Source organism: Scyliorhinus canicula, chromosome 8 (assembly GCF_902713615.1).
Source record: "Scyliorhinus canicula chromosome 8, sScyCan1.1, whole genome shotgun sequence".
NCBI classification, from domain to species: domain Eukaryota; kingdom Metazoa; phylum Chordata; class Chondrichthyes; order Carcharhiniformes; family Scyliorhinidae; genus Scyliorhinus; species Scyliorhinus canicula.
The window spans coordinates 187,452,731-187,469,140 of NC_052153.1; the positions used below are offsets into that span (position 1 = coordinate 187,452,731).

The 16,410-nt window shown below is 49.2% G+C and overlaps 1 protein-coding gene across 2 annotated transcripts in view; it reads right to left on the reverse strand.

Moving 5' to 3' along the window:
• Positions 1-16,410, reverse strand: part of LOC119970740 (hepatocyte growth factor activator-like) — a 107,854-nt gene that overhangs the window by 4,625 nt on the left and 86,819 nt on the right. The window contains exons 16-17 of one of the 2 annotated variants that reach the window (XM_038805848.1): positions 15,326-15,465; positions 7,763-7,903 (exon numbers count right to left, since the gene is read on the reverse strand). In XM_038805848.1, coding sequence (XP_038661776.1) covers positions 7,763-7,903; positions 15,326-15,465 — 281 coding nt within the window. The remainder of the gene's footprint in view (positions 1-7,762; positions 7,904-15,325; positions 15,466-16,410) is intronic. The other variant, XM_038805849.1, reaches the window with a different exon arrangement.

Here is a 16,410-nt window from a genome sequence, read left to right on the forward strand (position 1 = left end):
GGAGGTTCCAGGATTTTGGCCCAGTGACAGTGAAGGAACGGCGATATATTTCCAAGTCAGGGTGGTGAGTGACTTGGAGGGGAACCTCCAGGTGGTGGGGTTCCCAGATATCTGCTGCTGTTGTCCTTCTAGATGGTAGTGGTTGTGGGTGTGCAAGGTGCGGCCTAAGGAGCCTTGGTGAGTTCCTGTAGTGCATCTTGTAGATGGTGCACACGGCTGCCACTGTGCGTCATTGTGGAGGGAGTAAATGTTTGTGGAAGGGGGAGAAATCAAGCGGGCTGCTTTGTCCTGGATGGCGTCGAGCTTCTTGAGTGTTGTTGGAGCTGCACTCATCCAGGCAAGTGGAGAGTATTCCATTACACTCCTGACTTGTGACTTGTGGATGGTGGGCAGGCTTTGGGGGGTCAGGAGGTGAGTTACTCGCCAATCTCTGACCTGCTATGTAGCCACAGTATTTATATGGCTGGTCCAGTTCAGTTTCAGGTCGATGGTAACCCCCAGGATGTTGATGGTGGGAGATTCAGTGATGACAATGCCTTTGAATGTCAAAAGGTGATGGTTAGATTCTCTCTTGTCTCTGGTACTAGTGTGGCACAAATGTTACTTGCTACTTGTCAGCCTAAGCCTCAATATTGTCCAGGCTGTATTACATTTGGACATGAACTGCCTCAATATCTGAGGAGTCATGAATGGAGCTGAACATGGGGCATGAATGGGGCAGCATGGTAGCATGGTGGTTAGCATCAATGCTTCACAGCTCCAGGGTCCCAGGTTCGATTCCCGGCTGGGTCACTGTCTGTGCGGAGTCTGCACGTCCTCCCCGTGTGTGCGTGGGTTTCCTCCGGGTGCTCCGGTTTCCTCCCACAGTCCAAAGATGTGCGGGTTAGGTGGATTGGCCATGCTAAATTACCCGTAGTGTCCTAAAAAGTAAGGTTGGGGGGGGGGTTGATGGGTTACGGGTATAGGGTGGATACGTGGGTTTGAGTAGGGTGATCATTGCTCGGCACAACATTGAGGGCCGAAGGGCCTGTTCTGTGCTGTACTGTTCTATCTATCTATCTATCATGTGCAATATTATTCATAGAGTCTGCTCCCATTACCTTTTAGGTTGAGCATTCCAAATCCCAACAACTTTTTGAATGATAAATCTTTTCTCATCTTCCCTGTAGATCTTTTGCAAATACTATTAAATCTATAATAATAATAATCTTGATTGTCACAAGTAGGCTGACATTAACACTGCAATGAAGTTACCGTGAAAAGCCCCTAGTCGCCACATTCCGGCGCCTGTTCGGGTACACAGAGGGAGAATTCAGAATGTCCAAATTACCTAACAGCACATCTTTCGGGACTTGTGGGAGGAAACCGGAGCACGGTTTTTTGGGAGCAGCTTGTGACAGAGCCTTCTCGGGAACAGGCAATTCTGGATTTGATGATGTGTAATGAGGCAGACTTGATTAGGGAACATAAGGTGAAGGAGCCCTTCGGGAGCAGTGACCACAATATGACAGAATTTACTCTGCAGTTTGAGAGGGAGAAGCTGCAATCAGATGTAACAGTTTTACAATTGAATGAAGGTAACAACAAAGACATGAGGGAGGAGTTGGCCAGAGTTGATTGGAAGGGTAGCCTAGCAGGGAAGACAGTGGAATAGCAATGGCAGGGGTTTTTGAGGGTTATTCGGGAGGCACACCAGAAATTCATCCCAAAGAGGAGGAAATATGCCAAGGGGAGGATGAGGCATCCATGGCTGACGAGGGAAGTCAAGCACAGCGAAAAAGAAAACGAAAAAGCAAACAATGTGGCGAGGATTAGTGGGAAGCCAGAGGATTGGGAAGCCTTTAAAAGCAAGCAGAGGACATCTAAAAAAGCAATAACGGATGGGAAGGAGATGAAAAATGAATGTAAGCTAGCTGGTAATATAAAAGATGATGAGTCAGCATGGATTCATCAAGGGGACGTCATACCTGACAAATCTGTTAGAATTCTTTGAGGAGGTAACGAGGAAGTTAGACAAAGGAGCACCCTGGGCTAGTGCGCGGTTAATTCCAGGCTGACTTGATCCCGAGTTGTAACAGTGAAAAGAGATTTTATTTGAAATACCCAAGGTTCTTGGCTGAGCTCAAGGAACTGCAGTCACCAGGTTTGTGACTTCCTCCTGGTTTACTCTGGCAACGTTGTCTCACTTCTCTGTTGATTCAGGATCATCTCAAGTTTACAGTAAAAATGTGCCAGGCATTCACTGGTTTCAGAACAATAAAGCAGTTCTCTCACTTCAGCAAGCAATGATGTGGAGTTGCCGGCGTTGGACTGGGGTGAGCACAGTAAGAAGTCTTACAGCGTCAGGTTTGTTTCAAACACTAGTTTTCGGAGCACTGCTCCTTCCTCAGGTGAATTCTGGTGTTGTAAGACTTCTTACTGTGCTCACCCCAGTCCAACGCCGGCATCTCCACATCACAGAAACATAGATATAGACAAAGCCAAAGATACAAGACACGCGACAACGCAGAATTGCCGAGCAGAAACTTATAGCCAAGTTCCGTACACATGAGTGCGGCCTCAACCGGGACCTGGGATTCATGTCGCATTACATTCAACCCCCACCATCTGGCCTGGGCTTGCAAAATCCTACCAACTGTCCTGGCTTGAGACAATTCACACCTCTTTAACCTGGGGTTACCCCTATCTCTGGATCTGTAAAGATTCAATTACCTGCAAATGTTCGCATTCTAAGCGTTGTCTGGTATCTTTGGCTTTGTCTATATAGATGTTTCTGGAACATACCTCTTCATTCACCTGAGGAAGGAGCAGTGCTCCGAAAGCTAGTGTTCGAAACAAACCTATTGGACTTTAACCTGGTGCTGTAAGACTTCTTACTGTATTCAGAAAGCAAGAGAGAGAGAGATTGAGAGCATTCCTTCTCCTTCCAAAGGCTAAATACTTCTGCCAAGCTCTCTCAGAAAGCATCACGCAAGAACCAATCACTGTCAGTTGTCAGGCACTCCCTCAGTACTGACCCTCCCACAGATTGATAGGAGGTATGCGGAGACCCCAGAGGCAGGGCTTTGAAGGGAACGGCGGAGGTTACCGGTGGAGTTAGCTTGCTGACCACAGGGAGGGCGGTGGAGCAGCTGAGAAAGGTGAGGGGGGCGATCTATGAACATGGAGAGAAGGCCAGCAGAATGCTTACACAGCAGCTTAGGAAGAGAGAGGCAGCCAGGAAGATAGGGAAAGTAAATGACGGAGATGGGAACCTGGTTGGAGATTCAGCAAGGGTGAATATGCTAATTAATCTACACTCCATTATTCAACCATAATCCATGTAACCTAGCCGCTTGAAGATCCCTAATGTTTCCGATTCAACTACTTCCACAGGCAGTGCATTCCATGCCCCCACTACTCTCTGGGTAAAGAACCTACCTCTGACATCCTCCCTATATCTTCCACCATTTACCTTAAATTTATGTCCTCTAACAATGGAATTCTGGCCAGAAACACAGAATCTAATGGTTATGCCACAATTAACCATTAATGGGCATGCAGCATGACCTAAGCCGCTGGCCTTTTTGCACAGTTTTAGCATGACATCATTAGCCTCACAGGCGGCCTGCTGTTTAACCAGGCAACTGATGAACCACCAATAAACAGCTCTCCAGGCCGGACAGCAGCATGCTCCTCAAGCCTGTCTATGCTGGAAGACTCCCAAAGATTCCCTGCAGAACCAACCCAGTGTCCGTGTACCTACCTCATCTCATGCTAACTGTGAGGTAAATTCTCTGGTCTTCAGTCAGCTGAACTTGAACTCCTACCTGAAAGGATGCCTCATTGGGCTCTGACAATGGACTTGGAACTCAGGTGAGCTAATATTCATTTCTGTGGTTCTTAATAATAATAATAATAATCTTTATTGTCACAAGTCGGCTTACATTAACACGGCAATGAATTTACTGTGAAAATCCCCTAGTCGCCACACTCCGGCGCCTGTTCGGTTACACAGAGGGAGGATTCAGAATATCCAATTCACCTAACAAGCACATCTGTCAGGACTTGTGGAAGGAAACCGGAGCACCCGGAGGAAATCCACGCAGACACAGGGAGAACATGCAGACTCCGCACAGTGACCCAAGCCGGGAATCGAACCTGGGACCCTGGCGCTGGGAAGGTGTAGTATTGCTATCGATAATTATACAACCCCATTTTCTATCCCTTCTTTCGTGTGCGGGTTGGGAAGTTGCAAAACCCTGGGTTTTGAATGTGAAATAAACTAACCCTCTGAGTTAATCCTAACGTGTGTTTGCTCCAGATGGTCAGTAAATCAGATGAGAAAACGCACCAGCGCAAAGTAATACAAAACACTTTCAGCCGATGGATGGGTGGCGAGAGGGATTAAGTATCAACTGCTTGGCTCTCTCCCATCTGTAACAGAATCAACAACAATTTGTGTTGATACATTCCCTTTGTAGTTCAGGGGAGGTTCATTCGGCTGATTCCTGGGATGAAGGGGTTTGTCTTAAGGAAGGTTGAGCTGGTTGGAGTTTAGAAGAATGGAGGGGCGATCTTACTGAAATGTATAAAATTCTGTGGGGACAAAAGCAAAATACTGGGGGTTGCTGGAATCTGAAACGGAATGAGATATGCACAAGAGGCAAGAATTGGAAAGGCACAGGGGTCTCTAGGGGTCGTGGGGCTAAAGGATAGATGGGGGGGTGGAGGGGTTGCGGGGAGGTGTTGTAGGGGGTGGGTGAATGTGGTGATTTGAACACAAGGATGGAAATTTTCAATCTGTAAAAATCTGCCTTTTAGGTGAAGTCCGGCAGGTCGTTCATTGGATTCTTTCACAATCTTTCGGAAAGGTCTTGATGTACAATGCAGCGACAGAAAAATATGTCTTACTCTGATTCATCTAGAAAGGTTTTCTGAACAACAAGGAACAAAGAACAATGTAGCACAGGAACAGGCCCTTCGGCCCTCCAAGCCTGTACCAGTCACGATGCCAACCTTTGCCAAAACCCTGAGCACTTCCTTGTGCCATATCCCTCTATAGTCTATACCCATCCTATCCATGTGTTTGTCAAGATGCCTTTTGAACACCGTTAATGTATCTGCTTCCACAACCTCCCCTGGCAACGTGTTCCAGGCACTCACCACCCTCTGTGTAAAAACCTGCCTCACACATCTCCTCTAAACTTTGCCCCCTGGACCTTAAGCCTATGCTCCCTGGTGACTGACCCCTCCCCACCCTGGGAAAGAATAACAGATTGTTTTGATTAGCAAATATTGAAATAAATCCACTTTGCATGCATCAGGACCCCATCGACATGTATGACCATTCCACTGTCGACCATGGGTAGCACATGTGATGATATGCATAAAGCAATTCTGTATATTATACATGACCAGCAGGTGGCAGTGTCAGTCCACCATGCGGCTCTGTGCCCCCAGGCAGTTGGGAGTAAGTCGTGCTAGTGGATAGATGTATTTTGCAGTTGCTCTATAATAGTTAGTTAGTGTTGGTAGTTTGTTATTTATGGACTCGAGTTATCTTTCCCACGCATTTGCTTTACAATAAATTATTTAAACTAGATGTTCCATCGTGCATCATTCATATCGGCCAGTTTGCAGAACATGACAGCACATTTTCCAAAATTCAGAAAATTGTAAGTTAAAGTTCCACTCCAAAACCTTGCGCATAAAAATATATGCAGACGCCCTTGCCACATTGACAGAGTGCTGCTGCACTGTCAGAGGTGGCTTCCTTTAATAAGACATTAAACCGAGGGATCTGTCCACCCCCTCCCATGTGCGTAACAGGTCCAAGATCACTATTTCGAAGAAGAGCAGGGGAGTTATTCCTGGCTGACGTTTATCCCTCAACAAAAATTACTTAAGATTGATAATCTTATTAGTATCATCTTACTGTCTCTGGGACATGAATGGACTGGCCTCATTGTGAGGGCAGTGCCTCCTAATGTGATAGTGGGATATCAACTCATCACCCGCTGAGAGATGGCTGACTCCCCTGCCTATGTTCCAATGAGAGATTCCATCCAAAATGTTAATCTGCGTCACTTTAGATCATTGTTATATGCCTTCCCTATTAATGTTGAAGTTGTGCAACGACATGCTTTAAGTTACCGACAAAGCTCAGCTGTCCCCAAATGTGGATGGATTGGAGAATTAGCAAGAGTATATAAACCAGTTGCTGAAGGTAAGCATGCAGGTGCAGCAGGCGGTAAAGAAGGCAAATGGTATGTTGGCCTTCATTGTGAGAGGTTTCGAGTACAGGAGCAGGGATGTCTTGTTGCAATTATACAGGATCCTGGTGGAGTATCGTGAGCAATTTTGGTTTCTTTTTTCTGAGGAAGGATGTTTTTGCTGTGGAGGGAGTGTAGCGAAGCTTCACCAGGCTGATTCCTGGGATGGCGGGACTGGTGTATGAGGAGAGATTTAAATAGGTTAGGATTGTATTCGCTGGAGTTCAGAGGAATGAGGGGCGGGTATTCTAACAGGACTGGGACAGGGTAGATGCAGGAAGGATGTTCCCGATGGTGAGGCTGTGCAGAACAGGGGTCACAGACTGAGGAAACGGGGTAGACCATTTAGGACAGAGGTGAGGGGAAATCTCTTCACCCAGAGAGTGGTGAGTCTGTGGAATGTGCGACCACAGGAAGTAGTGGAGGCCAAAACATTGTCTGCGGGATTCTGCGGTCCTGAGCCGCGTTTTCCTGGGCGGCACGGCCTCGCTGGCAGGAGGATTCTTCACTCCTGCCACCTGCCTATGGGATTTACCATTGTGGCTACCCCACGCCGCTGGGAAACCCGAAGGCTTGTGCGCGCTGCCGGCACAATGGAAAGACGCGCCGGCGGAGAATCCAGCCGTGTATGTTTTCAAGGAGCAGTTAGATATGGAAATTGGGGTGAAGGGGATCAAAGGATATGGGGGAAGGCTGGATTAGGTATGAGTTGGATCATAATGAGTGGCGGAGCTGTTTTGAAGGGCCGAATGGCCTTCTCCTGCTTCTATTTTCTATGTTTCTATGTTTATAAATCAGCTCACTCTGAGTGTCTGGGAGGAACTGTGAGAGTCTGCGACTTTTATTGTCACAAGTCAGCTTACATTAACACTGCAATGAAGTTACTGTGAAAAGCCCCTAGTCGCCACATTCCAGTGTCTGTTCGGGTACACAGAGAATTCAGAATGTCCAGATTACGTAACAAGCATGTCCTTCGGGACTTTTGGGAGGAAACCGGAGCACCCGGAGGAAACCAACGTAGACACAGGGAGAACGTGCCCATCCACACAGACAGTGATCCAAGCCGGGAATCGAACCTGGGACCCTGGCGCTGTGAAGCCACGGTGCTAACCCACTGTGCTACCGTGCCGCCCTACTTTATTGTCTTTAGAAATAAACCTGTTTTAAAATCCAAGCTACTTCAAACCCGTTCTTCCTCAACATACAATTATTGGAATTAACATTCCCCAAGGAAGGTGCGTCCACAATGTGGCGTATCAGTCTGCAAATCCTTCCAAAGCACGCCGATGCCAGGTGGGAAAATTGGGAAAGATTCCTGGCCAGCCAAGCGATGGAAAAAACATTGGAGCCCCCACAATCATTATCCCCATCTCTGGACTGCAACACGCGTGTACAACATTCATATTACCAAAGCAACTGGGACTCTGAGAGAACATGTAACACGTCACCATCCTACTTCCAGCACTTCCCAATTCCCGAAGAAATAAGAGAACTGTAGTGTTTCTTACTTCCGTGTGTGTATCCCCATCCAGCCACTTGGCACACTGTATTCGCCGGTAAATAATCAGTTGACTCCGGTAAACAGAGTGTTCGAACAAATCGGCTCTTTATTGCACACCGCTTATTTTTCTTCTTCAACTTCAGAAGGACTAGGAGGTTAAAAAAGAGATTCAGTTGTCACAGAATCATAGAGTCACAGAATCATAGAAACAACAGTGCAAAAGGAGGCCATTTGGCCCATCGAGTCTGCACTGGCCCTTGGAAAGAGCACTCTACTCAAGCCCACACCCCCACCCTATCTCCGTAACCCAGTAACAACACCCAACCTTTTCGGACACTATTCCAGCTAACCCGCACATCTTTGGGCTGTGGGAGGAAAGCAGAGCCCCCGGAGGAAACCCACGCACACACGGGGAGAACGTTCACACTCCGCACAGACAATATCCCAAGCCGGGATTCGAACCTGGGATCCTGCGGCTGTGAAAAAACTGTGCTAACCACTGTGCTACCGTGCCGCCCCAGAAAATGACCTTCAGCTCATCGAGTCTGTGCCGGTCAAAAACAACCACCAACTATTCTAATCCTACTTGCCAGCACTTGCCCTGGGATCACAAGAGAACGTCTAAATGCTTCTTAAATGTTATGAGGGTCTCTGCCTCCACCACCCTTTCAGACAGCAAATTCCAAACTCCCACCACCCTCTGGGTGATAATGCTTTTCCTCACTTCCCCTCTAAACCTTCTACCCCTGGTCATTGGCCGCTCCACCAAGGGGAAAAGTTTCTTCCTGTCTATCTATTCCCCTCATAATTTTATACATCTCAATCATGTCTCCCCTCAGTCTCCTCTGCTCCAAGGAAAACAACCCCAGTCTATCCAATCTCTCCTCATTTATTGACTATTTATTGATGACTGCTCCGCCTTCAACACCTTAATCTCAGCCAAGCTCATATCAAAGCTGCAAAACCTCGGACTTGGCTCCTCACTCTGCAACTGGATCCTCGACTTTCTGACCCACAGACCACAATCAGTAAGAATAAACAACACCTCCTCCTCCACAATAGTCCTCAATACCGGGGCCCCGCAAGGCTGCGTACTTAGCCCCCCTACTCTACTCCCTGTACACACACGACTGCATGGCAAAATTTGGTTCCAACTCCGCCTACAGGTTTGCTGACGATACGACTATCGTGGGGCGGTCCTCGAATAACGACGAGTCAGAATGCAGGAGGGAGATAGAGAATGTAGTGGAGTGGTTCAGCGACAACAATCTATCCCTCAATGCCAGCAAAACTAAAGAGATGGTCATTGACTTATCATAGAATCAAAGAATTTACAGTGCAGAGGGAGGCCATTCAGCCCCTTGAGTCTGCACCGGCTCCCTAACCCTCACTTCCACCCTATCCCCGAAACCCAGTAACTCCACCTAACATTTTTGGACACTAAGGGCAATTTAGCATGGCCAATTTACCTAACCTACACATCTTTAGACTGTGGGAGGAAATCGGAGTACCCAGAGGAAATGCACGTACACACGGGTAAAACGTGCAGATTCCGCACAGACAGTGACCCAAGCCAGAAATCGAACTTGGGACATGTTTTGTTATGCTTTTGACGTAGCATAAGCTGCTTCCTTGATGTGCACTCTGACAAAGTGATGTCCAGACTTGGAGATAGCTTTAACACATTTATTAAACTGTCAACAATTCTCCTACTTGAATTCGACTCTCCTGTTAATCCTGAGTAGCTATAGCTACTCAGACTGATGAACCAGTCTGCTACAATCCAGGTGGTGGGTGTGATGTGTTTTCAAATCAACCCTGTGTACTCACTGAGTGTCTCCACTGGAAAGAGGAAGATAATGTGTGCTGTGTCCTTATATATGGGTTGGTGTAATGCCCTCCTGTGGTAGTGTCACCTCTGTGTGTATCATGAATGCCCATTGGTCGTGTCCTATCTTACTGACCTATTGGTTGAATGTCTGTGTGTCATGTCTCTGGTGCTCCCTCTAGTGTCTAGCTAGTCTACGTGTAATTAACCCCTTGTGTATTTACAGTGATGCATATCACCACATCCCCCTTTTGTTTGTGTTACATATTTTCTGTACAGTGTTAAAGAAAATTGAACAAAAACAGGTAGATAAGTGATGCTATGTACAAGTTATGATAACAGTGATCATTAAACAATAAGTCCAAATCATATACATGAGCCCAAAATTCATTAATTATTATGGTCGAGTGTCTTTCTTATTTAGTTGGTGAGGTGGTGATGTTGATGGTGGCATTGCTTTGTAAACGCCGTCAGTGTCCCTGTGCGTAAGGAACCAAGAAGTGGTCAAATCACTCTGTTGTCTGATTTGGAGTCTTTTTTTCTTCCGATGCTTGTGGTCGTGCTGTATGCAATCTGTGTTGTCCTGCCATGGTATGTCATTGTACTGAGCTGAGCAGTAATAGTGTCCCTCATGGGCAGACTTGTACCATGTCGTACCAGTCGTTGTTCCATTGGTGTTGTTTTTGTCGTGCTTGTTGTCGACGTTGTTGCCTTTGGTACGCTTCTTGTTATTGGGCAGGATTCTCCCCTACCCGGCGGGGCACCTTTAGGGGCCAAGCCCTAACATTGAGGGGCTAGGCCCGCGCCGGAGGGGTTGGCGTCCCACCGGCGGGAACGGCCTTTGGCGCCACGCCAGCCAGGGACTTTGCCGTCCAGCGGAAGTCCGCGCATGCGCCGGAGCGTCAGTGGCTGCTGACGTCAGCCCCGCGCATGCGCAGGGGAGGGGGTCACGTCCGCCTCCGCCACCGTGAAGACGATGGTGAAGGCGGAAGGAAAAGAATGCCCGCACGGCACAGGCCCGCCCGTCGATTGGTGGGCCCCGATCGCGGGTCAGGCCACTGTGGGGGCACCCCCGGGGCCAGATCGCCCCGCGCCCCGCGCCCCACCCAGGACCCCGAAGCCCACCCGCGCCGCCTGGTCCCGCCGGTAAGGTAAGTGGTTTGATCCACGCCGGCGGGACTTCGGCCCATCGCGGGCCGGAGAATCGCTGGGGGGGGGGGGGGGGGGGGCGCAGCGCGATTCCCGCCCCCGCCGAATCTCTGATGCCGGAGACTTCGGGGGGCGGGATTGACCCCCGCCCCCGGCGATTCTCCAACCCGGCGGTGGGTCGGAGAATCCAGCCCATTGTCTTTGATGTTGTTGTTGTGTCAGTTGGTTTTGTTGTCGTGTTTGCTGCGCTCAAGGACCACACTGTGGACAATATGAGTCCTTCACACAGTTACTCGTGTCAGCGTGCTTTGTGGCATCTGCTGTTTCCTTGAGCGTGCGTCACTGAGTTTGTGGCACTCCCCGTCTGGTGTCATGTCCGACTTACTTGAATCCGCTTTGGCTTCTCGATTCTCCCCGTCTGGAGCCCTTTCTGTTTCACCTGAGTCAGTTTTGGTTTCTTGCCGCTCCCCGTCCGGAGTCATTGCAGGTTCACTTGAGTCAGCTGAGGTTTCTTGATGCTCCACGTCCAGAGTCAAAACGTTCAGGAATGTATTTGCTTGTGGAGAGGCTCGAGCGAATGAGGTTTGAAGTAACGTGGTGGCACCGGAGTCACCAGTTGTCTCACTGTGATTGGCGAGTGCCTCTGTACATTCTGGCTGAGGTCTGTCACGTTGCACATCTTGTATGGGAAGTGGGATGCCGTCGTCACTTTCGCACATACAGTGGGTAGAGCCTCAGTGTTTTCTTGTTGTTCACTTGAGCTGGGTAGACTGTCAGAGTCTTCTTCTGGTGGTTCAAACAATCTGGGTGGACTGTCATAGTCGCTTTGTTGTTCACTGGAGCGTGGTAGACTGTCAGTCTTCTTGCTGTGCACTTGAGCGTGGCAGACTGTCATAGTCTTTCGGTTGTTCACTTGAGCGTGGCAGACTTGCATTGTCTGCTGCTGGTTGCTCAGAGGAGGTTGCTGGACCCTCATGGTCTTGTTCATGCAAGGACTGCGCTCTGGAGTCTTGCATTGCTTCTATCGTGGAGGCTGTCCATGAGCTCACTGTAGAGTCTTTCATCGCTTTCTGTGTGGAGTCGGGGACTCTTCACGGTGCGTGGACCACCCTCTGTGTGGAGTCGGGGGCTCTTCACGGTGCGTGAACCACTCTCTGTGTGGAGTCGGGGACCCTTCGCGGTGCGTGGACCACTCTCTGTGTGGAGTCGAGGACCCTTCGTAGTGCGTGGACCACCCTCTGTGTGGAGTCGGGGACTCTTCAAGGTGCGTGGACTACTCTCTGTGTGGAGTCGAGGACCCTTCGCGGTGCGTGGACTACTCTCTGTGTGGAGTCGAGGACCCTTCGTAGTGCGTGGACCACCCTCTGTGTGGAGTCGGGGACTCTTCGCGGTGCGTGGACCCCACTCTCTGTGTGGAGTCGGGGACCCTTCGCGGTGCGTGGACCACCCTCTGTGTGGAGTCGGGGACTCTTCACGGTGCGTGGACCACCCTCTGTGTGGAGTCGGGGGCTCTTCACGGTGCGTGGACCACCCTCTGTGTGGAGTCGGGGACTCTTCACGGTGCGTGAACCACTCTCTGTGTGGAGTCGGGGACCTTTCGCGGTGCGTGGACCCCACTCTCTGTGTGGAGTCGAGGACCCTTCGTAGTGCGTGGACCACTCTCTGTGTGGAGTCGGGGACCCTTCGTAGTGCGTGGACCACCCTCTGTGTGGAGTCGGGGACTCTTCACGGTGCGTGGACTACTCTCTGTGTGGAGTCGAGGACCCTTCGTAGTGCGTGGACCACCCTCTGTGTGGAGTCGGGGGCTCTTCACGGTGCGTGAACCACTCTCTGTGTGGAGTCGAGGACCCTTCGCGGTGCGTGGACCACTCTCTGTGTGGAGTTGGGGACCCTTCGCGGTGCGTGGACCACTCTCTGTGCGGAGTCGGGGACCCTTCGCGGTGCGTGAAACACTCTCTGTGTGGAGTCGAGGACCCTTCGCGGTGCGTGGACCACTCTCTGTGTGGAGTTGGGGACCCTTTGCGGTGCGTGGACCCCACTCTCTGTCTGGCAGCAGGCCGCTCTCTGTGGGCTTGTACCGCTCTCTGTCTCTTGGCGTCAGGCCTCAGCATAATCCTGCACTCACGGGTCGGGATGTCATATATACTGGGCTGAAGATTCCCCAATCCGAAGAACTCGTCGTCGGGGTCTTCAATGTACAACATGTCTAGTTGCAGTTTGGATTTGGTATTGGGGTAGCCACCTCCCAAGGTGAAATCTTCGTCTGAGTCATTGTCTACCAAGACCATATCATCACGTTTTGTGTCGGAGCTGGCATTGGGCTCGCGATGTCCAAAGAAGAATTCGAGGTCTGAGTCATAGTTTTCCACTTTGGGCGGTGCTAACTGCTTGTTGCAGGATTCTGCGGAGGTTACTTTCAGCTACTGGTCGAATTTCAGGCATTGTGCTGTCGTTCCAGGTGAAAGAATTGGGTTTTATGGCTTTAATTTTTTTTTGTGATTTGGCACATTTCCCCTTTAAGTAGGCGTGGTCCGGGGCCTCTGGCGTCACGAAGCATGTGACGTAGTGCATAGGAAGCAATTGCGCATGCTCATATCGCTTTGCCTTTACTGGGGGCCTTTTTCGCTATTGCGCATGCGCGGCTTCTCGTGCATACGCAAACAAACCTTCCCGTTCTGTGTGCTCTTCGCGCAGCTGCACATGTGCGGCACCTTTACCAAGATGGCCGCCAATCAAAACTGCAGATTTCTTCAATGGAAAGCCTACCTTCGCCTCGTGGTGAGTTTTAGCGCCTTTTTAACTGTTTTTTCTGGTATGTTCCTCGCAGAATTCTTGGAATTTGTCCAGGACTGCCTGGAAGTCGCTCTTGTTTTGCCCCTCTGAGTATTTTAATGTCTGGAAGATTTCAGCTGCTTCTGGACCCACGATGGTGAGTAGAAGCTTCATTTTCTCTGCATCCACCACGGCATCTCGGTCGGACGCTACCAGGTAGATCTCGAATCTCTGCCTGAACCAACGCCAGTTTTCACTGAGATTGCCTTAGTACCTAAGCTGCTGTGGAACCGGAATCCCGAACATCATCTTGCCTGGCTGCTGTTGCTGGTTGTCACTGTCTGCTGAATTGTAACTATATGGATTTAGACAGGCTACTCCTGGGTACCATGCTTTGTTATGCTCTTGACGTAGCATAAGCTGCTTCCTTGATGTGCACTCTGACAAAGGGAGGTTCAGACTTGGAGATAGCTTTAACACATTTATTAAACTGTTAACAATTCTCCTATTTGGATTCGACTCTCCTGTTAATCCTGCTATAGCTACTCAGACTGACGAACCAGTCTGCTACAATCCAAGTGGTGGGTGTGATGTGTTTCAAATCAACCCTGTGTCTGTACTCACTGAGAGTCTCCACTGGAAAGAGGAAGATCATGTGTGCTGTGTCCTTTTATATGGGTTGGTGTAATGCCCTCCTGTGGTCATGTCACCTCTGTGTATATTGTGAATGCCCATTGGTCGTGTCCTATCTTACTGACCTATTGGTTGAATGTCTGTGTGTCATGTCTCTGGTGCTCCCTCTAGTGTCTATCTAGTCTACGTGTATTAACATTAACCCCTTGTGTATTTACAGTGATGCATATCACCACAGGACACTGGAGCTGTGAAGCAACTGTGCTAACACTGTACTACTGTACTGCCCAGGAAGCAAAGTACTGTCCACACCCCTGTCTGCATCAATGGGGCTGAGGTGGAGATGGTTAACAGCTTTAAATTCCTAGGGGTGCAAATCACCAACCATCTGTCCTGGTCCACCCATGTGGATGCTACCACCAAGAAAGCACAACAGCGCCTATACGTCCTCTCCACCCTGTGCCCTGGTGTGACGGGGAGACCTGTTGGAATTCTTGACTCTTGAGAAGGTTAAGTTTGAACTGAGGGGATGGATGGAGGGGTTCTACAATTCATGGGCGTTATTCATTATGCACTTTCAAGAACTGAATAACATCGAACATTAGTTGGGGCGGGTGGTTGGGGGGGCTGTGTGTGTTAATGGTGACTATGGGTAATCCCTAATTCCTTTTTGTCATTTGTTTTTGTGAACATGCGGGCTAATGTTTGGGGTTTGGGGGGAGGAAGAAAATGAAATGAAATGAAAATCGTTTATCGGCACAAGTAGGCTTCAATGAAGTTACTGTGAAAAGCCCCTAGTCGCCACATTCCGGCGCCTGTCCGGGGAGGCTGGTACGGGAATCGAACCGTGCTGCTGGCCTGCTTGGTCTGCTTTGAAAGCCAGCGATTTAGCCCAGTGTGCTAAACCAGCCCCAATCCAGGATGGGATTGTTGTTATTGATATGGGGATTGGCGTATTTGTTACTGATTATTGTTTATTGTTGGTGGCTGTAAATGTGGGAGAAAATGTGAAAAAGGAGAAAAAAAAAATTTTTTTTAAACTTGCTGATCTACCCTCCTACATTCGTATCTAAATCATATCTAAATTGTAGCAGATAAAAACAGACAGACACACACATACCCGGCCATTCAAACCAAACTTCACAATCACACAGAGTTAAAAGGAAAGGTAAATATTTGTGCTTTTACCTATGTCATGTTTTGTTTCGTCGTACACATTGTAATCACCGTGCACAATGTATTTCTCGATTCCAAATTCCTGAGTGTTCTTGCTTGTTTTATTGAAATAATGCTGGCCCAACACAACTCTAATGGATGAAGTTAGTGGACTGGAAAGAGGAGAGAATGCCAGTCAAAATTCACTGTGCAACGTGGGCATATCAAATACATCATTCTGTAACAAATCTCCGGGAATTCCTGGTGGAAACGCAGTTGGAAGGAAACCCTTCCACCTTACCCCCCCCCCCCCCCCAACCCCATCCTCCCCATAAACTTACCTGGAAATTTCTTTAAATGTTTCATCCGAGGTTGTGTTGTTCCTCGTGTCTTAATAAAGCTCATAGTCTCAAAGTTGGAGAAGATGCTTTATTGTGAATTCGTTCTGTCTTCAGAGCTTAACTTACGGCTACCTCAAATGCTGCCTGCCTGTGTCTGTGTCCTGCTACCAGCTCTCCCTTCCATGAAGTGTGTCCTCACTTCCTGTCCCTGTGTATTTATAAGCTCTCCCGTGCTCCCTCTAGTGCTTGCTCAGTTGTATTGCATCTACACTGATACACAATCACTACAGAGGTGAGGGAATGAGTCCCAACTGGGACCAGGTCCTGTGGCGGGCTCAGAGATGGGTAATGGGTTTCCCACTGCATATCTTCAATCCCGGCATTATGAATTGTGCATCCGGGGGTTTCGCGCAGCCTTCCATGACGGGGCAGGGCTCGATGGCATCAAATCCGGGTGCCACATTATGATTTTTAAAACGGGTTAAAGGGATACGGGGGAACAGACAGGGAGGTGGATTTGAGACCAGGAAGAGATCAGACATGATCTGATTGAATAGCGGAGCAGGCTCCAAGAGCTGAATTGCTCCGAATTTCCATGTTCCTATGTTCAAAAGGCATCCAGCATCACTGGCCCGCTGTTAAGGACCTCCTGAAGAAAGGGGATGGACCTGGATCGCCACCCAGACATTGAAGCTGAATCTGTCGCCTGATAGATGCCACCCCCCCCCCCCCCCTCCCCCACCACCCACTGCTGTGGTGCTCCAGGGTCCAGGATCG